This window comes from Aquarana catesbeiana, linkage group LG08, assembly GCF_042186555.1.
Source record: "Aquarana catesbeiana isolate 2022-GZ linkage group LG08, ASM4218655v1, whole genome shotgun sequence".
Lineage (NCBI taxonomy): Eukaryota > Metazoa > Chordata > Amphibia > Anura > Ranidae > Aquarana > Aquarana catesbeiana.
Window position 1 is genome coordinate 301778463 of NC_133331.1, and position 25050 is coordinate 301803512.

Genomic DNA, 25050 nt, shown 5'->3' on the forward strand with positions numbered 1-25050 from the left:
GTTTCTGGTTAGAGTAATATGAGAAGGAGGGGGGAACCTCCTCTTTAACTGTATATAAAGACTTGTATTTTGGTTCTAATAAAAGAGTCTATGTTTAGCAACTAAACAAGTATTGTCTTGTTTTGTGCTTGTGAGCGCTTGGAATATCTGATATCTATATTCAGACTGGGAGGAAATGGTATATGACAAAAGCACTGAAGCGGAGTGTAGGGACGTTTCGTTACACTCTCCTTGCCCGGACTGTCAGTTTAGGTGGACAGCCATGTCTTGGTAGGTTTGCAGTTGTGCCATACTCTTGCCATTTTTGGACGATGGATTGAACAGTGCTCCGTGAGATGTTTAAAGCTTTGTGATATTGTTTTATAAACTAACCCTGCTTTAACCTTCTCCACAACTTTATCCCTGACCTGTCTGGTGTGTTCCTTAGCCTTCATGATGCTGTTTGTTCACTAAAGTTCTCTAACAAACCTCTGAGGGCTTCATGGAACAGCTGTATTTATACTGAGATTAGATTACACACAGGTGGACTCTATTTACTAATTAGGTGACTTCTGAAGGCAGTTGGTTCCACTCGATTTTAGTTAGAGGTATCAGAGTAAAGGGGGCAGAATAAAAAAAAAAACACCACACTTTTCACATATTTATTTGTAAAAAAAAATGAAATACATTTATCGTTTTCCTTTCACTTCACAATTATGTGCCACTTTGTGTTGGTCTATCACATAAAATCCCAATAAAATACATTTACATTTTGGTTGTAACATGACAAAATGTGGAAAATTTCAAGGGGTATGAATACTTTTTCAAGCACTGTACACATATGTGGTATGATTTTATTTTCTATTTTGGGCCAGTTTTCCTTTGAGAATAAAAAAAAAAAAAGGCAGGAGATATCCATTGCCATTTACCACCAAATGAAAGCTCCTGAAAAAAACAAGGTATAATCCACCTGGATGAACAAAAGTTACTAACACATGTCAAAGTCAAAAAATTGGGCTTAGGCATTTAGATTTGTTTCATCCTTAGGTGTGAAGGGGTTAAAGAACAAAACAAATGTTAATGTTGTCAACTATATGCAAATTGCCAAAAAGTGGCATAGCAAGTCACTTGTGATCTTTTTTTTAGTACCACACTGTATTCTGTACAAATGCAAAAAATGACTTTGCAGTGTTCCAGAAACAACAGCTAAACAATAGCGCAGTGGCTGGAGAATATGGAAGCAAATCGATTTGGGCCTTGATCAGCAATCTAAGTGGGAGAGATTATTACATTTTTGTCCTCGAAATTACAAGAGCGTGTCTTTTTAGAGACCGCAGCCATTAATATTGTATAGACTTCCTTTCCTTTATGAAAGCATTTCTACTCCCCTGGGATGTAGAAGTCTATATGCCATGGCATATAGACTTTTTTTCCCCCCTTTTCTTTCCATTTCGCATTTATTAACCTTCAATATCATCCCAATTGCATAAAGGTGTTAAACTATGATTATTCTGTTTATATTCCTTTTGGATCTCTCTGTAATTCTTGATCATTCTTCAGCCCCTGCGGTGACCTGTATGCTTGCTTCTGATTTCTTATGTTGTGTTATAAAACAATTAAATACATTGAAACAAAGTATTTCTACTTGGTAACCATAAGGCATATGTTATTCTGGGGGGAAAAAAAGACCAGATACATCCTAAATATAGAGCAATTTATCCAACTCTCCATCCAGAGCCTCTGGTTTATAGACCAGATACATCCTAAATATAGAGCCATTTAAAGTTTACGATGCTTAGTTATGAATGGTCAAAGTCAGTGATCACGGAAAAGGAAGGAGCCGGTAAATGACAGATTTACTGCCTCCTTCATCCATTCTCCATACTGAAAGATCCGGGACATGGGGGGACCGGAGGAGGACATGGAGAGCCGGGGAGGACGCAGGGGGACCTGGAGGACTAAACGGATCAGTGCCCAGAGGACACGGAGAGCCGGGGAGGACGCAGGGGGACACGGAGGACAAAATGGATCAGGACCCAGAGGACAAGGGGAGCACAGAGGAGGATCCAGGGAGCACAGAGGAGGAGCAAAGAGGGGGACAGCCTGGGGGGGTGATTGGTGCAGCAGTGGGGGCAGTTACAAGCACCAATCTCCCTGACAGCCGCGGGAGGGATAGAAACAGAAGCAGCTGTCAGAAAAGCTATACAGGGAGTGTTGGTGCTTCTAACTCCCTAGTATCGGTCAGTGGCAGAACTACCAGAGTCGCAGCAGTCGCACTTGCGACTGGGCCCTGGCATTCCGCCACTGTCGGGGCCCCAGCGGGGTTGCTAATCACATGGCTCTGAGCAGAGAGCGTGTATCTTTTATACAGCTCACAGCCATCATTGACAGTACTCCCTCTCTCCTCTCTTGCACGATCTGCTCCATTTTCAACCACCCCCTCTCTGTCCTGTGTGAGCTTGTTAGCTTCACACTTGACTTCCCGCAGAGTACACACAGGAGAGGGGGGGGGTCGGAGAAGGAGCAGATTGTGCAAGAGAGGAGAGAGGGAGAACTGTCAATAACCGATAAGCACTTATGGGAGGCACTAATGGGCACTGATAGGTGGGATTGATAGACACTGATAGGCAGCACTGATGGGCACTGAAAGGACGGCATTGATGGGCACTGTAAGGCAGCATGGATGACTTGTGATAGGCAGCACTGATGGGTTGTGATAGACAGCACTGATGGGCACTGGTAGGCGGCATGGATGGATACTGATAGGCGGCATTGATGGCACTGATAGGTGGCACTGATAGGCAGAATTGATGGGCACTGAAATGCAGGATTGATAAGTGGCATTGATGAGCACTGATAGGTGGCATTGATGAGCACTGATAGATGGCACTGATAGGCAGAATTGTTGGGCACTGTTAGGCAGCATTGATGAGCACTGATACGCATCAATGCCACCTGTACATACTGCCCCCATCATACCATCGGCACTCCTCTCCTGCACATACTGCCCCATCATACCCTCTGCACTCCTCACCTGTACATACTGCCCCCATCATACCCTCCGCACTCCTCTCCTGTGCATACTGCCCCCATCATACCCTCGGCACTCCTCTCCTGTACATACCGCCTCCATCATAACCTCCGCACTCCTCTCCTGTACATACCGCCCCTATCATACTCTCTGCACTCCTCTCCTGCACATACTGCCCCCATCATACCCTCCGCACTCCTCTCCTGTAATACCGCCCCATCATACCCTCCACACTCTTCTCCTGCACATACTGCCCTCATCATACCCTCCGCACTCCTCTCCTGCACATACTGCCCCCATCATACCCTCCGCACTACTCTTCTGCACATACTGCTCCCATCATACCCTCCGCACTACTCTCCTGCACATACTGCCCCCATCATACCCTCCGCACTACTCTTCTGCACATACTGCTCCCATCATACCCTCCGCACTACTCTCCTGCACATACTGCCCCCATCATACCCTCCGCACTCCTCTCCTGTAATACCGCCCCATCATACCCTCCGCACTCTTCTCCTGCACATACTGCCCCCATCATACCCTCCGCACTCCTCTCCTGCACATACTGCCCCCATCATACCCTCCACACTCCTCTCCTGTACATACTGCCCCTATCATACCCTCCGCACTCCTCTCCTGTACATACTACCCCTATCATACCATCCGCATACCTCTCCTGTACATACTGCCCCATCATACCCTCCCTACTCCTCTCCTGTACATACTACCCCTATCATACCATCCGCATTCCTCTCCTGTACATACTGCCCCCATCATACCCTCTGCACTCCTCTCCTGTACATACTACCCCCATCATACCCTCCACACTCCTCTCCTGTACATACCACCCCCATCATACCCTCCGCGCTCCTCTCCTGTACATACTGCCCCCATCATACCCTCCGAACTCCTCTCCTGTACATACTGCCCCCCATCAAACCCTCCAGAAATGTTATTTAATCACAAAACTATATGTATAGTATATAGTGTATACTACATAAAAAAATGCTCTTCATTGCATTGTACAGAGGTAATGAATTTAATGTACTACAAAAAAATATATATTTGCCGTGCGCTGCTAATGTGTTCAGGTTTGGCTTGAAGAAAAGGTGGCAACCCTAAAATCGGGACTGTTGGCAAGTATGATATAATAGAGTCTGAGCCTACTTGTGTATACAGCACACATGTATTCCACTCACAGCATACTCCTTCATTACAGAGGAACAAATGAGAGTCTTACAGACACATAGACACACAATGCAAGGGAGGAAAAAAATATGTAAAGGAAAAACACAGCAATTCAGCTGAACATACTTAATTTTTCTGTGATTTGATCTGCAGTTTTTTTAAGATGGTCACCGGATCTGGTGATTCGTATTTTTTAACCATTGCAATGTTATTTTATAATATTCACATAGTAAATATAGACGGGACTCCCCCTTTAATGACATTATTCTGAAGGTGGAGATCTTTTCGAATTATGAGTGGGACAGGAAGTGTGTGATTTGTTTGTACAGACACAGGAAGTGATACCACAACTAGGGAGGAAGTGGCATCAGGTGCAGATAGGAAGTGATAGACAGACAGGAAGTGAGGTATCTTATGTACAGGAAGTGATGTAGGGGTTTAAACAGGAAGTTCCGGGTGAAAGGTGAGCCAGGAAGAAGTAGAGAGAAGACGTTGGAAGTGGCCGCAGAGGAGGTAATAAGTTATTAATTTATATTTACACCCAGTAACCCCCCCGTCATGTCCGTCCTCTTCCTCCTCTTAGTCACTGTGATGTCTTTTATCTCCAGCAAATGATGATATACACATATATAGAGTATATTATAATCAATACAGTAACTGTACAGTCTGCTTCCATGTTCTACAGTAAGGATGAGCTCCGGCGCGTTCGCACAGCCCACATGCAGAGCCCGCCAGGAGGTCGGCACTGCGCTGCGCTAATCACAGGCAGTGAGACATTTCCCGATGTGCGGCTGCAGAGATCGGGAAATGTCTCACTGCCTGTGATTAGCGCAGCGCCGACTTTCTGGCGGGCTCAGCACGTGGGCTGTGCGAACATGCCGGAGCTCATCCTTATTCTACAGCACCACACAAACTGTTGGTGCTTTATAAAACATGTATAATAATAATAATATAGAAACATTACCTATATACTGTATAGTGTCTTCATAAATAGAACATTATTAATAACATTAACCACTTGACCTCCGGAAGATATGCCCCCCTTACTGACCAGGCCATTTTCTGTGATACAGCGCTGCATTACTTTAACTGACAATTGCGCAGACGTGTGACGCTGTACCCAAACAAAATGTATTTATTTACTTTTTTGCCCCACAAATAGAGCTTTCTTTTGGTGGCATTTGATCACCTCTGCTGGTTTTATTTTATAAAAACAAAAAGAACGACAATTTTGAAAACAATATTTTTTTACTTTCTGTTATAAAACATATCCACCAAAAAAATTTTAAAAAATTTAATTTCTTCATAAATTTAGGCAATTATGTATTTTGCTACATATTTTTGGTAAAATAAAAATATCAATATGCCTGAATTATAGATTGGTTTGCGCAAAAGTTACAGCGTCTACAAACTATGGGATTTTTTTTTTTTTTTTTACTAGTAATGGCGGCGATCAGCGACTTATAGCGGGACTGTGAAATTGCCAGGAAACTAACTGCCACTTTTGACACTTTTTGGGGACCAATGACACTAAGGCCCCTTTCACACTGGGGCGGTTTGCAGGCGTTATTGCGCTAAAAATACCGCCTACAAACCGCCCCTAAACAGCCTCCGCTGTTTGTTTAGTGTGAAAGCCCGAGGGCTTTCACACTGAAGCGGTGCGCTGGCAGGACGATAAAAAAAAAAAGTCCTGCGAGCCGCATCTTTGGAGCGCCGCTCCTGCCCATTAAAATCAATGGGACAGCGCGGCTATACCGCGGCAATATCGCGGCTATAGCCGTGCTGTACGAGCGGTTTTAACCCTTTTTCACCCGCCAGCGGGGGTTAAAACCGCACCGCTAGCGGCCGAATACAGCCGCAAAAACGACGGTAAAACAGTGCTAAAAACATCGCTGTTTTACCGCCGACGCCCCCACCGCCCCAGTGTGAAAGGGGCCTAATACAGTGATAGTGCAGTATTTTTTAGCACTGATCACCGTATTAATAACACTAGAGAATACAGTGGCAGTCTTTGCAACTTTTTATCTCGCACAGTATTTGCGCAGTTTCGGGCTTTAAAAAAAATAAAGCGGTAAAGTTAGTCCAATTTTTTTTTTGCATAATGTGAAAGATGATGTTACGCCGAGTAAATAGATAACATGTCAATCTTCAAAATTGCAAATGCTCGTGGAATGGCGCCAAACTTCGGTACTAAAATATCCCCATAGGCGACGTTTTAAATTTTTTTACTGGTTACATGTTTTGAGTTACAGAGGGGGGCTAGAATTATTTTACCACTACTGACCCACGTCAATTTTGAGAAAGCTGCAGTCCATTTGGATTAATTATACACATCTTTGGCGCTGTTAAAACTTTTTTGCACAACCTCTATTAACTATCCTGTTAAAAAAAATAAATAAATGTGTATACTTGTCCACTTCCTGCCCATTCTGGTCAGTAACGTGATTCGAGTTCCATGTTTCATCCAGCAGAAGCTTCAGGGGAGAGGAGGGACCACTGATAGTGGCTTCACCATGGAAGCCTATAGGTGATGTAATGGCTCCTGGCTTTCACAGCCATATGTGGGTACTTTCTCTATTCCCCTGCAAATGACATTGTATGACAAAGGGGATCCTGTGACCGGACCAATGTGGGCTGAAAATAGGTAAGTATATATGTCTTTTTTACACAGGTTCGTTAGTACAGTTGTTAGGAGGGGGAGGGAGCATTTTTAAGACTAGTTAGGCTTTAGCTGGAATTCTACGTTCAACCTCACCCTGAAAATCATCTACCTGCTTACTGGGGAGGTGAGGAGGATTCTGGGAGGTCACATGACATCACTCTTATCTCTATTAATAAAACACAGACCTGACTGGAGAGGTGAGGAGGATTCTGGGAGGTCACATGACATCACTCTTATCTCTATTAATAAAACACAGACCTGACTGGAGAGGTGAGGAGGATTCTGGAAGGTCACATGACATCAGTCATCTCTATTAATAAAACACAACCATGACCAGGGAAGTGAAGAGGATTCTGGGACATTAGTGTTGTTCTTTCAATGCAGAGTTTTCCTCCGGTAAAGTCTGGTGACCATTTTGCCATTACAGTGCCTTCACCTCATTCCCTGAAACATCAGAGAATCAATGACTAGAAGATTCTAGAAGTCACCAAGAAGATCATTCATCTGCTGATAGGAGAGGTGAGCGGTGCCGGGAATTCTGGGACATTATCCAGTAACAGACAAGGGATGTGTCTGGATGGTGACTGTATCATTGTGTGTGTCAGGTTCCTATAAGGTGTCAGGAGGTCACTGTCTATTTCTCCATGGAGGAGTGGGAGTATTTAGAAGGACACAAGGATCTCTACAAGGACGTCATGATGGAGAATCAGCCGCCCCTCACATCACCGGGTAAGAGGAGATTTTATTGTAAAGGAGAGAGCAGTACGGAGGGTCCACCTAGATCCTCCATCATCTGATAAACACATAGAAACAACGTATTCAGTCAGTGTGTGTGTTTCCTACAGATGGATCCAGTAATGAGAACCCACCAGAGAGATGTCCTCCTCCTCTGTATTCCCGGGATTCCACACAGGAAGGTCACACCATCCCTCACCTTCATCAGGTAGGTGGGACTGAGCAACTAGAACTCAAATACGTTGTGGAATTCTACACTTTGAGATAATTCTTCTATATCATCTCTTGATTCCTTTTACAAATCCATTCTATCATGTTTGGGGTTTAGGGTGAAGAACTGAAAGACATCAAAGTTGAGGTTAAAGTAGAAAAAGAAGAGATGTTTGAGGATCAGCAGTCTATGGAGGAAGGTGACACACAAGAGAGATGTCCCCGTCCTCTGTATTCCCGGGATTCCACACAGGAAGGTCAAAGCATCCCTCACCATCATCAGGTAGGTGGGACTGAGCAACTAGAACATAAATCTAAGCTATGAGAGGACATGTTCCATTTTACACATATATTCTACTATCTTTGGGGTTTAGGATGAGGAACTGAAAGACATTAAAGCTGAGATTAAAAGGGAAGAAGAAGAGATGTTGATGAGTGGAGCTCAGCAGTCTATGGGAGGGGGAGGTCCTCTGTATTCCCAGGATTCCACACAGGAAGATCACACCATCCCTCACCATCATCAGGTAGATAGGACCGAGCAATTGGAACTCATATGTATTCTAAGCTATGAGATGATATTTTTCTATATAATGTCTTGCTCCATTTTATAAATGTATTTTATCATCTTTGGGGTTTAGGGCGAGAGATGTCCCCGTCCTCTGTATTCCCAGGATTCCATACAGGAGGATCACACCATCCCTTACCAGGATCAGGTAGGTGGGGCTGGACATGTAGACCTAAATATGCATTCTAAGCTATGAGAGGACATTATTTTTTTATAGATTCTTGTTTTAATGCTTACTTCTAAATCTTTGGTTTCTAGCTCATTCTCTTTTTTTATTTTTAATCAATATACGTTCCTTTTTTCTGTGGCTGTTAAGTCCAGTCACATTTCATTGTGGGTCCTCTTCCTCCTTGTGTTCTTACAATGGGGGTTCATACTGAATGACATGGTGCTGTTCTTTGCTCCTGTAAGTCCAGGCTGATGTGATGATGTCCCCATAGGGACTGGGTCCCGGGTTTCCTGGGCTCACAGGAAATTGGCAGTAGACCTTATTTTTCTCTACTTCAGATCAGTAATACCTGCTGGTCTTGTCCCTCCCCCAGTCTGTGACTGGACAGTGACAGGAGAAACAGCAGACTGATGAGCTCATCTCTCTGTCACTCTGCTCCCTCCTGCTATCAGTTCTTGTTAAAATTTCAGCACAGCTGATTGGTCACTTGTTCTGTTTCTCCCTCTCCCAGTCTGAGCTCTTATGTTCAGGGAGTACAAGAGCCTGATACCAAGTCATGTTTAGGTACTTACACCGCTTACATTTATTAAAAAAAAAAAAATACTAGATTAGGACCTAACCATAACCCCCCTCCTTCCCCCAAGGATACCTAACAGCCCCCCCATAAAAGTAATAGGGGGGGCCGACCATCCAACCATACCCCTCCATGAGGTAAACCAAGGGTTATGGTGCAGACCCCCTCCTCCCCTATACTAATGCCCAGGGGAGGGGAGGAGGGGAAAAAAAAACATAGCCCTATAGGTAACAGCCATGGGGCCTGTGCCCCTACCTGGACTTGGCTGGCACCTGTGGCTCCTGCTCCCGCCACTGCCACTGACTCCATTTCGCGCAGCGAACATTGCGGCCATCGCGACTTTTTAAAAAGAAACTCCCAGTCTCTTCGCCGTTGCGAAGACCGGACGTGTACACCAGCCAGGGCCCGCCCAACTCCTGCATTCTGCAGGCTGGAAGCCATGCACCCGACCGGAAGTCCCGTCCCTTCCGGAAATGAGATCACCCGCCATCGGAATCCGGAACTAATGAAAGCCCTGGAAGGATACGCCACTCCTGGCTCCACGTTCTGACAGACCCCCCCTGGCCGGCACCCAAGCCCTTGCCGAGCGGGGAGCAAAAGAATACCCCCCGCCTATCTGGGAGGATGCTGGGGTGGCCCAAAGACCCCAGGGTCTAAGAAAAGGAAAAAGAAACAAAAAAACTCCCATGCAGAGGACCTCTGCCTGAATAGAGTGCAGCACATCCGTAGTTCCTCGCAGCGCTTCCACCATGGCGGAGGAAACTCTACAACCGAGGACATGGTGGAAGTGTCCTGCCTTTAAAAGACATTGATCGCAGTGTTTCCTAGGAAAGTGGGTGGAGCTGCGCTCTCTCCAGGTGCTGTCCTGAAAGAGGTTTTGAGAAAAACTTTTATTGATGTATTAGGTAATGGAAAGCTGCTGTCATTTTTCTTTCAGTTGACTTTAATAGATTTTTTTATTATTTAGGGTGAAGAGCGGATTAATATAAAAGCTGAGGTTAAAGAAGAAGAAGTAGAGACATATGTGGGGGGTGATCAGCTGTCCACGGAGGAGGTCGGGATGATTATGAAAAGTGAACAGGAAGAAATGTCTCTACTTATCAACACAAGTAAGTATAGGCACTATGGAAGAAGCGGGTCACAGTCTCATTTTACTTCTCAAACGCCTGCTTTTAATGCCAGTGGGAACTTAGCCTAACACATGTTGGCCACACATTTTATCCCTTGATCATCCTAGATGTTTACCCCTGTCCCAGCCAGCATCATTAGTACAGTGACAGTGCATATTGTTAGCACTGATCACTGTATTGGTGTCACTAGTTCCCAAAAATGTCAAAAGTGTCAGGTATCCGATTTTGTCCGTCACAATATCGCAGTCACGCTATAAGCCGACATTACTAGTAAAAAATAAAAAATGAATTAAAATTTCATAAATATATCACATAGTTTGTAGATGCTATAACGTTTGCGCAAACCACACCACATGAAAGCTCCATCTCCATTCCTCAATATAAGGCCATGTTCCCTACAAATGTGGAGGAGATACTGTACACCATATGAAAGGTCCATCTCCATTCCTCAATATAATGTCATGTTCCCAACAAATGAGGAGGAGATACTGTACACCATATGAAAGGTCCATCTCCATTCCTCAATATAAGGCCATGTTCCCAACAAATGAGGAGGAGATACTGTACACCATATGAAAGGTCCATCTCCATTCCTCAATATAATTTCATGTTTCCAGAAAATGCTATGACATCTCCATTACTCCCCATAGCCGTTATTAATGCAAAAATACATTTTACCCATTGTGTCTTAGTTGTTTTGGGTGTTTAATATCCTTTAACCAGAAATAAGTCACGAGCAGTCTGCAGAGGATCAGCAAAGCTGGGGGATACTACTGAACATGGGATCTGCTGAACGAGGGTACTAATAAGGTGGGGATCCTCTGAGTGGGGGTACTACTGAGTCAGGGTTCTACTGGGCCCCTTTAAAACAAATAGAAAATCAACACACAAAGGGCATTTGCCAAGCTTCATTAAAACTTCAAAAATCAGAACCCATCACCACCGTGACTTTTGTGTAACCGACATTTTTAGAAAAAAAAATCATACTGGAGTCCATATATGATCTGCAAACTCTTTATAATTTAACAGCCAAATACAGACAATTCTATGTAGTAAAAAAAAAAACACTAACGCGTCTTGGTTAAGGAAGCCTTTTTTTTTTTTTATAGAAGGCCTTTATTGAACCAATTATTTTACATTTTTTTATTAAATAAATTGCAAAATTACATACAAAAGCCCATAATCTGGATCAACTAGATCCCATATATCAAAACATTAACAGATGTTGAGAAAGACAATCCTTTCCAATATTTTGTAGATCAATATAATTATGTCTTACCACCTATTCAGGAAAGGCATTTGTACTTGGATAACCATCACTTCACTTGGGCAAGAATCTACCCCAAAGCACGACAAACTAAACTCTAAAAAGAAAGAAAAAAAGAGTAAGAAGCGACAGAAGAAGAGAAAGAAGAAAAAAAAAAAAGAAGGACATTTTTTTACAAACAAGTCTATCCATTTCTCCAACAGTCCATCTGGGGAACCGCCTCCCTAAGTCAGAACCGCGTCATAGAATAAAAACTAATTATAAAAAAGACTATTTATAATAAAGATCCCAGATCACCAGAGCCCAAAAAATCAATCCAGGGAGACCATACAGCCATATACTTAGGATAGCATTCGTGTATATTCACGCATAATCCACAGAGGGGAGGACAAGGGGACAGGTGTTATTTGTTGCTCAATAGTTACCCACTGTTTTGATTTAACGTTATAAAACCAATCCACTATTCTGGTCAATACAGATGCTATATGGTACACTTACATATGCGGTAGACCCGCCCCCCCCCCCCCCCCCCTGTTTCCCGCTTTACTAAGATGTCTTAGCGGAGCCTAGCTGTGGAGTTCAGCCAGAGGTACCTTACTAAGCTAGACTGTAATGAACGGAAGAACGCCCTCGGAAGTGCTATAGGTAACGTTTGATATACAGTAAATATAAAAAACGAGGTAGAATATCCATCTTGTATATCGCCATTCTCCCTAACTCTCTTTTCAGGAGTGTTTCCCCCTAGCCCCAAGTTGAAATTGACTAATCAAGGTTAGGGATGAGCCGAACACCCCCTTGTTCGGTTTGCAGCAGAACATGCGAACAGGCAAAAAATTTGTTTGAACACGCGAACACCGTTAAAGTCTATGGGACATGAACATGAATAATCTAAAGTTCTAATTTTAAAGGCTTATATGCAAGTTATTGTCATAAAAAGTGTTTGGGGACCTGGGTCCTGCCCCAGGGGACATGGATCAATGCAAAAAAAGTTTTAAAAAACGGCCGTGTTTTCGGGAGCAGTGATTTTAATAATGCTTAAAGTGAAACAATATAAGTGTAATATTCCTTTAAATTTCATACCTGGGGGGTGTCTATAGTATGCCTGTAAAGGGGCGCATGTTTCCCGTTTTTAGAACAGTCTGACAGCAAAATGACATTTCTAAAGGAAAAAAAGTCATTTAAAAGTACTTGCGGCTATTAATGAATTGTCGGTCCCGGCAATACACACAAAAGTTCATTGAAAAAAACGGCATGGGTTTCCCCCACAGTCCATTACCAGGCCCTTTGGGTCTGGTATGAATATAAGGGGAACCCCGAACCAAAATTTTTTTAAAAAATTGCGTGGGGGTCCCCCAAATTCTATACCAGACCCTTCAGGTCTGGTAAGGATATTAAGGAGAACCCGGCACCAAAATTTTTTTTAAAAATGGCGTCCCCCTCAAAATCCATTCCAGACTGTGGGGGGAATCCCATGCCGGTTTTTTCATTGACTTTTATGTGTATTGCCGGGACCGACAATTCATTAATAGCCACGAGTACTTTTAAATGACCCTTATCCTTGCCGAAGGAGTGGTATATAAAGCCATTATTTTTTGTATAAATTCCACCGGGAGACCTACTTGTTTCAGAGATGCTACCATAAACCTCCAATCCAAGCGATCAAAGGCCCTCTCCGCATCTAATGAAAGAAGGCTGTGAGATCGGCATTTCCACTTATTCCACTGATGGGGAGGAGGAGCTAAAACTCCAGTTATTTCTCATCTACTGAGATTTATTATATTTGTTTTACTTCTTTCCAACAGATGGATGTGATGTCAGGAATTCCTCGGAGAGACATCTTCTATTATCTGATTGTAAGTCAGAAGATAATGTCATCACACAGGATCCTCCAGGAGGAAATCCAAATACACAAAATATACATCACAAACCTTCCTGTCCGGAGACATCAATGGATCCCTCTGATCAGGGGGAATCTTCTCATCAATCACATACTATGATTGTAAATATCCATGTAAGATCTCACACTGCAGATCGATCAACAGATCCTTCTAATGCCGAGGAATCTTCCTCATACCATGAAGGAGATCACCGAGGTGACAATCTATTCTCATGTTCAGAGTGCGGGAAATGTTTCACTCAGAAAGGAAATCTTTTGCAACATCAGAAATATCACACAGGTGACCTTCCCTATACATGTTCAGAGTGCGGGAAATCTTTCCTTAAGAAAAATCGTCTTGTTAAACATCAGAGAAATCACACTGGTGAGCGCCCCTATTCATGTTCAGAGTGCGAGAAAACATTCAAAGACCAAGGAGATCTTTCTAAACATCACAAAATTCACACCGGTGAGCGTCCCTATTCATGTTCAGAGTGCGGGAAATCTTTTACTCATAAAGGAGGCCTTGTTAGACATCAGAAAATTCACACGGGTGAACGTCCTTATTCATGTTCAGAGTGCGGGAAATCTTTCACTCAGAAAGGAGGCCTTGTTCTACATCAGAAAATTCACACAGGTGAGCGTCCTTATTCATGTTCAGAGTGCGGGAAATCTTTTAGTCAAAAAAAATGCCTTGTTAAACATCAGAGAATTCACACGGGTGAGCATCCATATTCATGTTCAGAGTGCGGGAAATCTTTCAAAGACAAGAGAGATCTTTCTAAACATCAGAAAATTCACACCGTTGAGTGTCCCTATTCATGTTCAGAGTGCGGGAAATCTTTTACTCATAAAAAAGGCCTTGTTAGACATCAGAAAATTCACACGGGTGAGCGTCCTTATTCATGTTCAGAGTGTGGGAAATCTTTCACTCAGAAAGGAGGCCTTGTTCTACATCAGACATTTCACACAGGTGAGCGTCCTTATTCATGTTCAGAGTGCGGGAAGTCTTTCACTCAGAAAGGAAGCCTTGTTCTACATCAGAAAATTCACATAGGTGAGCGTCCTTATTCGTGTTCAGAGTGCGGGAAGTCTTTCACTCGTAAAGGAGACCTTGTTCTACATCAGAAAATTCACACAGGGGAGCGTCCTTACTCATGTTCAGAGTGCGGGAAATCTTTTCTTAAAAAATCTGCTCTTCTTGATCATCAGCGAATTCACACGGGTGAGCGTCCTTATTTGTGTTCAGAGTGCGGGAAATATTTCACTCAGAAAGGAGCCCTTGTTAAACATCAGAGAATTCACACGGGTGAACTTCCTTTTATATAAGTGCGGGACATTTTTCACTCATAAAGGACACCTGCAACACCAGAGAATTCACATGGTTAACCTTCCATATTTATGTTCAGAGTGTGGGCAATCTTTCTTTAGGAAAAATAATCTTGTTAAACAACACAAAATTCAGTGTAGTGTGGATGGTGGGAGGAGAGCTGCCAGAGAATGTAGTGTGGATGGTGGGAGGAGGAGATCTGTCGGAGAATGTAGTGTGGATGGTGGGAGGAGATCTGTCGGAGAATGTACTGTGGATGGTGGAGGAGAGCTGTCGGAGAATGTAGTTTGGATGGTGGAGGAGATCTGTCAGAGAATGTAGTGTGGATGGTGGGAGGAGAGCTGCCAGAGAATGTAGTTTGGATGGTGGAGGAGAGCTGTTGGAGAATGTAGTGTGGACTGTGTGAATTGTGTGATGTTTAGAAAGATCTCCTTGGTCTTTGAACGTTTTCTCACACTCTGAACATGCAACACCTAACATACAGGGCCTTGAAAATGTATTCATACCCCTTGACATTTTCCACATTTTGTCATGTTACAACCATAAATGTAAATTTATTTTATTGGTATTTTATGTGTGGAAGAAAAATGATAAATGGTTTTCAACATTTTTTAGAAATAAATATGTGAAACGTGTGGGGGGCATTTGTATAGCGCCCCCCTGAGTCAATACTTTGTAGAACCACCTTTCACTGCAATTACAGCTGCAAATCTCTTTGAGGATATCTCTACCAGCTTTGAACATCTAGAGTAAAATTTTTGCTCATTCTTTGCAAAATAGCTCAAGCTCTGTCAGATTGGACAGAGGGCATCTGTGAACAGCAATTTTCAAGTCTTGCCACTGATTCTTAATTGGATTTAGGTCTGGACTTTGGGCCATTCTAACACATGAATATGCTTTGACCTAAAACATTCCATTGTAGCTCTGGCTGTATGTTTAGGGTCGTTGTCCTGCTGGAAGGTGAACCTTTTGCGGACGCTAACAGGTTTTCTTCTTATGCTGCGAACACACGACCGGTTTTGCCATCAGAATAAACTCTGAAGGTTTCTCCGACGGAATTCAATTCAAGCGGTCTTGCCTACACATGGTCAAACCAAATTCCGACCATCCAGAACGCGGTGACGTACAACACTTACAACGGGACTAGAAAAAGGAAGTTCAATAGCCAATAGCTTCCGTCTCGTACTTGCTTCAGAGCATGTGTCGTTTTTGGTCCGTCGGAACAGCATACAGACGATTTCCCGATAGGAATGAGTTCCGTCGGAAATATTTAGGACATGTTCCATTTCTAGGTCCGTCAGGATTTAAAAAAAAAAAAAGTCTGATGAGGCCTACACACGATCGGAATAGACGATTAAAAGCTTCCGTCGGACATTCCGCTCGTGTGTACTCGGCTTAAGACTATCCTGTATTTGGCTCCATGCATCTTCCCATCAACTCTGACCAGCTTACCTGTCCCTGCTGAAAAAAAGCACCCCCACAACATGATACTGCCACCATCTTGTTTCACAGTGGGGATGGTGTGTTCAGGGTGATGTGCAGCGTTAGTTTTCCATCAAACGTAGCGTTTTGCATTTAGGCCAAAAAGTTCAATTTTGGTCTCATCTGACCAGAGCACCTTCTTCCACATGTTTGCTGTGTCCTCCACATGGCTTCTCGCAAACTGCAAACGTGACTTCTTATGGCTTTCTTTCAACAATGGCTTTCTTCTTGTCACTCTTCCATAAAGGCCAGATTTGTGGAGAACACGACTAATAGTTGTCCTGTGGACAGATTCTCCCACCTGAGCTGTGGATCTCTGCAGCTCCTCCAGAGTTACCATGGACCTCTTGGCTGCTTCTCTGAATAATGCTCTCTTTGCCCGGCCTGTCAGTTTAGGTGGACAGCCATTTCTTGGTAGTTCTGCAGTTGTGCCATACTCTTTCCATTTTTGGATGATGGATTGAACAGAGCTCCGTCAGACATTTAAAGCTTTGGGATATTTTTTATAACCTAACCCTGCTTAAAACTTCTCCACAACTTTATCCCTGACCTGTCTGGTGTGTTCCTTGGCCTTCATGATGCTGTTTGTTCACTAAGGTTCTTTAAAAAACCTCCTGAGGGCTTCACAGAACGACTGTATTTATGCTGAGATTAGATTACACACAGGTGGACTCTATTTACTAATTAGGTGACTTCTGAAGGTAATTGGTTCCACCAGATTTAAGTTAGGGGTATCGGAGTAAAGGGGGCTGAATACAAATGCATGCCACACTTTTCACATATTTATTTGTAAAAAAAAATTGAAAACCATTTATCATTTTCCATCCACTTCACAATTATGTGCCACTTTGTATTGGTCTATCACATAAAATCCCAATAAAATATGTTTACATTTTTGGTTGTAACATGACAAAATGTGAAAAATTTCAAGGGATATGACTACTTTTTCAAGGCACTGTACACATATGTGGTATGATTGTATTTTCTATTTTGGAAAAGTTTTCCTTTGACAATAAAAAAAAAGGCAGGGGATATCCATTGCCATTTACCACCAAATGAAAGCTCAATATGTCCTGAAAACACAAGGTATAATCCACCTGGATGCACAAAGTAGTTGTGATGATATGTACAGTTTTACTAACACATGTCAAAGTTAAAAAATTGGGCTCAGGCATTTAGATTTGTTTCATCCTTAGGTGTGAAGGGGTTAAAAAACAAATGTTAATGTTATCAACTATATGCAAATTGCCAAAAAGTGGCATAGGAAGTCACTTGTGATCTTATTTTTAGTACAACGCTGTATTCTGTACAAATGCAAAAAATGTAATTCATTGCCGTGTTCCAGAAACAACAGCTAAACAATAGCGCAGTGGCTGGAGAGTATGGAAGCAAATCGATTTGGGCCTTGATCAGCAATCTAAGTGGGAGAGATTATTACATTTTTGTTCCTGAAATAACAAGAGAGTGTTATTTTATAGACAGCAGCCATTAATATTGTATAGACTTGCTTCCCTTTATGAAAGCATTTCTCCTCCCCTGGGATGACTGCGAGTAGGCTGTGGCATATGGCCTTTTTTTCCTTTTTGTTTCATTTTCTTTCCATTTTGCATTTATTATCCTTCGATATCATCCCAATTGCATAAAGGTGTTTAACTATGATTGTTCCGTTCGTATTCCTTTTGGATTTCTCTGTAATACCTGATCATTGTTTAGCCCCTGTGCGGGCGACCTATATGCTTGCTTCTGATTTCTTGTGTTGTGTCAAAAATCCAATAAATACATTGAAACTGAAAGCTTGGTAACCACAGGGCATATGTTATTATGGGGAAAATAAAGACCAGATACATCCTAAATATAGAGCCATTTATCCAACTGTCCATCCAGAGCCTCTGGTTTTTAGACCACATACATTCTAAATATAGAGCCTTTCATCCAACTGTCCTTTCAGAGCCTCTGGTTTATAGAACAGATATATCCTAAATATTAGGGTTGCACCGATACCACTTTTTTCAAGACCGAGTACAATTACCGATACTTTTTTAAGTACTCATCGATACCGATTACCAATACTTTTTTTAATGTCATGTGACAGTGGCACTAATATGCAGCACTAATGAGCACTGATAGGTGGCACTGATGAGGCGTCGACTGTGTCGGTAGTTTTTTTATTTCTTATTTTTTGACAATTTTTTTATTTATTTTTATTATTATTTTTTACAATTTAATATTTTTTTTGTTTTTATTTTTTTTTACAATGCTTTCTTTTTTTTTTGGGGGGGGGGGGTGTCAGTGTGTTTTTTTTTTTTTTTTTACACAATTTAACTTTGAAATATACAGTGGGGACGGAAAATATTCAGACCCCCTTAAATTTTTCACTCTGTTATATTGCAGCCATTTGCTAAAATCATTTAAGTTCATTTTTTTCCTCATTAATGTACACACAGCACCCCATATTGACAGAAAAACACAGAATTGTTGACATTTTTGCAGATTTATTAAAAAAGAAAAACTAAAATATCACATGGTCCTAAGTATTCAGACCCTTTGCTCAGTATTTAGTAGAAGCACCCTTTTGATCTAATATAGCCATGAGTCTTTTTGGGAAAGATGCAACAAGTTTTTCACACCTGGATTTGGGGCTCCTCTGCCATTCCTCCTTGCAGATCCTCTCCAGTTCTGTCAGGTTGGATGGTAAACGTTGGTGGACGGCCATTTTTAGGTCGCTCCAGAGATGCTCAATTGGGTTTAAGTCAGGGCTCTGGCTGGGCCATTCAAGAACAGTCACCAAGTTGTTGTGAAGCCACTCCTTCGTTATTTTAGCTGTGTGCTTAGGGTCATTGTCTTGTTGAAAGGTAAACCTTCGGCCCAGTCTGAGGTCCTGAGCACTCTGGAGAAGGTTTTCATCCAGGATATCCTTGTACTTGGCCGCATTCATCTTTCCCTTGATTGCAACCAGTCGTCCTGTCCCTGCAGCTGAAAAATACCCCCACAGCATGATGCTGCCACCACTATGCTTCACTGTTGTGACTGTATTGGACAGGTGATGAGCAGTGCCTGGTTTTCTCCACACATACCGCTTAGAATTAAGGCCAAAAAGTTCTATCTTGGTCTCATCAGACCAGAGAATCTTATTTCTCACCATCTTGGAGTCCTTCAGGTCAGCCAGCTCTAGGAAGGGTTCTGGTCGTCCCAAACGTCTTCCATTTAAGGATTATGGAGGCCACTATGCTCTTAGGAACCTTAAGTGCAGCAGAATTTTTTTTTTGTAACCTTGGCCAGATCTGTGCCTTGCCACAATTCTGTCTCTGAGCTCTTCAGGCAGTTCCTTTGACCTCATGATTCTCATTTGCTCTGACATGCACTGTGAGCTGTAAGGTCTTATATAGACAGGTGTGTGGCTTTCCTAATCAAGTCCAATCAGTGTAATCAAACACAGCTGGACTCAAATGAAGGTGTAGAACCATCTCAAGGATGATCAGAAGAAATGGACAACAACTGAGTTAAATATATGAGAGTCACAGCAAAGGGTCTGAATACTTAGGACCATGTGATATTTCAGTCTTTCTTTTTTAATAAATCTGCAAAAATTTCAACAATTCTGTGTTTTTCTGTCAATATGGGGTGCTGTGTGTACAATAATGAGGAAAAAAAATTAACTTAAATGATTTTAGCAAATGGCTGCAATATAACAAATAGTGAAAAATTTAAGGGGGTCTGAATACTTTCCGTCCCCACAATATATTACATTTTTTTCTTTTTATTATTATTTTTTTTTCCTTGTCAAAAGAAGTTTATTGAGTATACAATGTTATAAAGATACATAAAGTAAGTTTACAAGGATCTATAAAGTAAGCTCATTGTTTTACAGTAGGGTTTATATAGGTAAATATCATGAAATTTCAAATATTAAACATTGGGTTCACGTAAACCTAAATTAAAGATATATATCATTTCCTTAGTTACTTTTGTAGGTATTTAAATGATTTATACCTACTATACATATTGTTTACAAGTAGAGTGTATATAGGTCAAATAAATTCTGATAATGAGCTTTAATCGTAAGGTGGAGAAAAGGAAAGAGAAAGAAGAAAAAGGGTAGAAAGGTAGAGGTATGGTCCACAAGGTTGTCCTGCTCGTCAGTTTATTATTCTTTTTAGTTCTGTTTGAAGCCTTAGAATGGGTGTCTCTGTAAGTCATTTAATCTGTTACCATGGCAACAGGACAGAGTCATTGAAGTTTGACAGGAACTGTTGTTTTATCCAAGGATGCCAAAGTTTTTCAAATTTTGGAATTTGATTTTGATCAATGGCTACCATCTTAGCATGGGACATTGTATTATTCATTCTGTGAATTGTTTCTGCTAGTACCAATGTAGGAGATTTCCATGCCTTGGCCACTGTTTGTTTTGCAGCTGTTATTAGTTGGATCATAAGTTTGAATTTATTATTTTTTTTTAACAGCCCTTTTGGTGCTTTGGTGAGATATCAGGGGTCTGAAAACAGACCCCTGATATCTCCCCTTTGAGACAGGGAAAGGGCCTGAGGCTAGAGATTCCCCTGTCCTTTTCTCTGCAGCCTTAACTGCAATTTAGAGGAATGGAGAGGAGACAGCGGCTCTTCTCCGTTCATACACTGAAGCATCATACACACAGTTTAAGATGCTCTCTTATGAATGGTCAGAGTCAGTGATCACTGACTCTGTGTATTTGGAAAAGGAAGGAGCCGGTAAATGACAGATTTCTTGGATCCTTCCTCCACTCTCCATCCTGAAAGATCTGGGACATGGTGGGACTGGAGGTGGAAATGGAGGGCCGGGGAGGACGCAGAGGGACGCGCAGAAGGACACAGAGGGGGACTCGGAGGACGAAGCGGATCAGTACCCAGAGGAGGACATGGAGAGCCGGGAAGGACTAAGGGGGACCCGGAGGAGGACACAGAGGGGGATCTAGAGGACGAAATGGATCAGGACCCAGAGGAGGACACAGGGAGCACAGAGGGGTCCCGGAGGAGGACCCGGTGAGCACAGAGGGGGACATCTGGGGGGTGATTGGTGTGGTGGTGGGGGCAGTTAAAAGCACCGATCTCCCTGACAGCCGCTGGAGCATACCTCCCAACATTTTGAGATGGGAATGAAGGACACCTACTAGCAAATGTATGTTGGCATAGGACACGCCCCCTGCCACACCCCCTGAAAGGAGAATTAACAAAAAATGTTTAAAGTGGATGTAAACCCAATGTCATCATTTCTAAACTGCTGCCATAGGGGTTTTCTATAAGGATATACACGCCTCCTGCATGTATCTTTACCTGTCAAATGTCTCCCCTCTGTCTGTTATGAGAGCCGAAAAAATGCAGATTCTGTGGGCGGGGTCTGTTGTCTGGAGCTCGGTGGGTGGAGTCGTGATGTCAGTAGACTCCCCGCCCACCTCTACACTTCCCTTGTCAATATGCATTTTCTCCTGTGTATTTCTTACACTGAACTTCTGCTATGATCTCTAACATCCAGTGAAAAGACAGGAAAGTAACCACATGACTTCAGCATGTCCAATCATGCTGAGGTGTGGAACAGCCAATCCTTGCAGAGCTGCTGAAGAAAGGAGTGGGGGAGGGAATTAAAAAACAATGCATGTCTTAAGCTAGTGCACGAGATCTGTAAATCACCTGTCACTCACAGCAAGGGGGAGGATTTGACAAAGTTTTTCTCTGTTTGTCAAGATTTATCTCACTGAACAATAAAAGAGGATGATTGTTTAGAGCTGGATTAACTCTGTGTGGCAAGACTGGGCTCAAATGATAGGAAATCTTATACTCTACATTATGACACCAAACAAAAAAAAAAATAAATACATTTTGGGTTTACATCCACTTTAAATAAATCCACAAAGGCTTTTTTTTTACCACTGCTATTCTTTATATTGGCTTTTAAAATGTACAAATGCAGCGATTTAGAAATTGGATGAAAGGTTTAGCACTGGGGAAAACTTTTTGAAATGCATTTTTTTATACAACTATATAAATCAGACCAAAATGAGGGACAAGTAAAGGGGACAGAGGGACATTGTTCCAAATCAGGGACAGTCCTTCGAAATCAGGGACAGTTGGGAGCTATGCGCGGGAAGGCGAGGAGGAGAAGCAGCTGTCACAAAAGCTATACGGTGTGTCTTGGTGCTTGTAACTCCCCCACCACTGCACCGATCATCTCCGAGGCTGCCCAAGTATTGGGTCAAGCATCGGAGCATTTGCACAAGTACAAGTACTCATGCAAATGCTCGATATCTAAATATAGAGCTGCTAGTTTATAGTCTAGATATACTGGACTGATGCTGGGTACAGCAATCACTGATCGCGAAAGTTTGCCAGGAAAGGAGGGGGGACGAGTCATAGGAGGGCCAATCAGAGCTAGAGGGCTGGAGGTGTGCCTGTGTAAATCCAGGAAGTGAACAGGCAGAAGATTCAGCTGCCCACAGTTAAAATGGTTGCAGACAGATTTAGTGGAGAGAGATTTCGGCAGAATATTTGGCAAGTACAGAATCACAGTATATATAAAATAATATGCAATGTGATAGGAGGGAAGCTTCAGAACGGCAAAATATGTGAGCAGACTGCAGTTCCTCTTTAAGAATTCTAGTAAGAGGGGCACTCAAGGGAGAAGAGGATCTGTGGTGCGCCTGTGGCTAAAAGTGGGGGTGTTTAGGTTACACTGAATGCTGGGTGTGGTATAACAGAGTCTGAGCCTACTTGTGTATACACCACACATGTATGCCGTATTCCTTCTACTCACAGAATACTCCTTAATTACACAGGAACAAATGAGAGTCTTAAGGCCCATACACACGATCGGACTTTTTGACAACAAACATGCAAATTACCTGTTTTAAGGCAACATCCGACCGTGCGTACGCTCCATCGGACAAGCTTTTTCGTTTTTCCTCAGACAAATGTTGGCTGTGCAAACAGACAAACTTTCCTGCAACAAAAGTCCTAGGACGGCTAGTCCGATCGTGTGTACACAAATCCATCGGACTTTAGTCCAAAGTACGAACACACATGCTCAGAACCAATGCAAAAGATCAGACAACAATACAGAAGTTGACCAAAGGGTGGCGGTAAAGAGCTGAAAAACCTCATGATTTGGTGAAAGTTGGCTGAAAAAGTCCTGCCGTGTTTATGCATACCAAGTTCATGGCCAACGCCCTTTGGACAGAAATCCACAGAAAAAGTTTGTTTGAAGTCCGAACGTGTGTACGAGGCTTTATAGATACATAAAAAAGTTGATCAACTCCAGAGATAAAATGATAATTCTCCCACTCAAGACTCAAGACTCTGGTCCGGCCGCACCTGGAGTATGCTGTCCAGTTCTGGGAACCAGTCCTCAGGAAGGACGTACTGGAAATGGAGCGAGTACAAAGAAGGGCAACAAAGCTAATAAAGGGTCTGGAGGATCTTAGTTATGAGGAAGGGTTGCGAGCACTGAACTTATTCTCTCTGGAGAAGGGACGCTTGAGAGGGGATATGATTTCAATATACAAATACCGTACTGGTGACCCCACAATAGAAATGAAACTTTTTCGCAGAAGAGAGTTTAACAAGACTCGTGGCCACTCATTAAAATTAGAAGAAAAGAGGTTTAACCTTAAACTACGTAGAGGGTTCTTTACTGTAAGAGCGGCAAGGATGTGGAATTCCCTTCCACAGGCGGTGGTCTCAGCGGGGAGCATCGATAGCTTTAAGAAACTATTAGATGGGGGCAGGAGGCGGAGCCTAGCGGAGCAGACATGCATTGTTAGAGCTCCACACCGCTGAGGAGAGAAGAGAAGGACAAAGCGGAGCCTGCAGACTCAAAAGGTATCCATTTGAACCTTTTTGCCCCAGGGAACAAACTGTGAAAGTTTGGGCAGGAAATATGGTACTGGGAGGAAACCGTGGCAGAAATAAAAATCACCTCAGAAAGAGCTCACAGGCACTCACTGCAGCTGAAGCAGCTCCAGTCACCTCACAATATACAGCATCAGGGCACTCTCACAGACAGAAAATGTCACAGCAAGACTCTCCATTTGAGTCAGATACAGAACAAATCCTCTCACAAACTTCTCCACAAGCCTCCTCAGTATCCCCAGTAATATTATTACAATTTGAAAAGATGCTTCATAAGGCTTTAAAACAAACCTCAGACCAAATAACAAAAAGCCTAACCAAAGAAATAAGAGAGCTGGGAAACCGCACCGCAGCCTTAGAAATAAAAATGGATGAAATTGAAATTACAACCCAAGAAAATATAACAGAATTGGAACAATTAAAAAAAGAGAATTTAATACTTCAAACTAAGCTCGAAGATTACGAAAATAGAGCCAGACGTTCAAACTTGCGCATAAGGGGAATACCTGAAACTGTGACAGACCTGCAATCTACTATTACTGCTCTATTAAAAGAACTAAAGCAAGATATCCCTATTGAATGTTTAGAACTGGACAGAGTACACACAGCCCTCACAGCCAAAAAGAAAGATGGACCCCCACGTGATATAATCACAAAATTTCATTATTACAGAACGAAAGAACAAATACTAATTGCTGCAAGAGAAAAAAAGGAACTTAATTTTCAAGGACACAATTATCAAATTTTTGCTGACCTATCCCAACTTACTATTACTAAAAGACGATCCATGAAACCCCAACTAATGGAACTGCAACGCCACAACATTATGTATCAATGGGGCTTCCCCTTTTCAGTCAGATTTAACTACCAAGGTACAATTTACAGAAGCAGATCAGCAGATGAACTACAACAAACCCTTTTAAAATTAAATCTGACAGAACCCACAAGCAGCAACACTCCCACACGCAGAAGAAT

At 42.5% G+C, this 25050-nt stretch overlaps 1 protein-coding gene across 1 annotated transcript in view; it reads left to right on the plus strand.

Annotated features, from left to right (window-relative positions):
* Window positions 1-25050, plus strand: part of LOC141106870 (uncharacterized) — a 109103-nt gene that overhangs the window by 17975 nt on the left and 66078 nt on the right. Inside the window, 9 exon segments of the mRNA XM_073597798.1 lie at window positions 7338-7382; window positions 7469-7592; window positions 7709-7806; window positions 7927-8091; window positions 8183-8332; window positions 8447-8521; window positions 10084-10225; window positions 13316-14702; window positions 14704-15034. Of these exon segments, the coding sequence (XP_073453899.1) occupies window positions 7338-7382; window positions 7469-7592; window positions 7709-7806; window positions 7927-8091; window positions 8183-8332; window positions 8447-8521; window positions 10084-10225; window positions 13316-14702; window positions 14704-15034 (2517 nt within the window).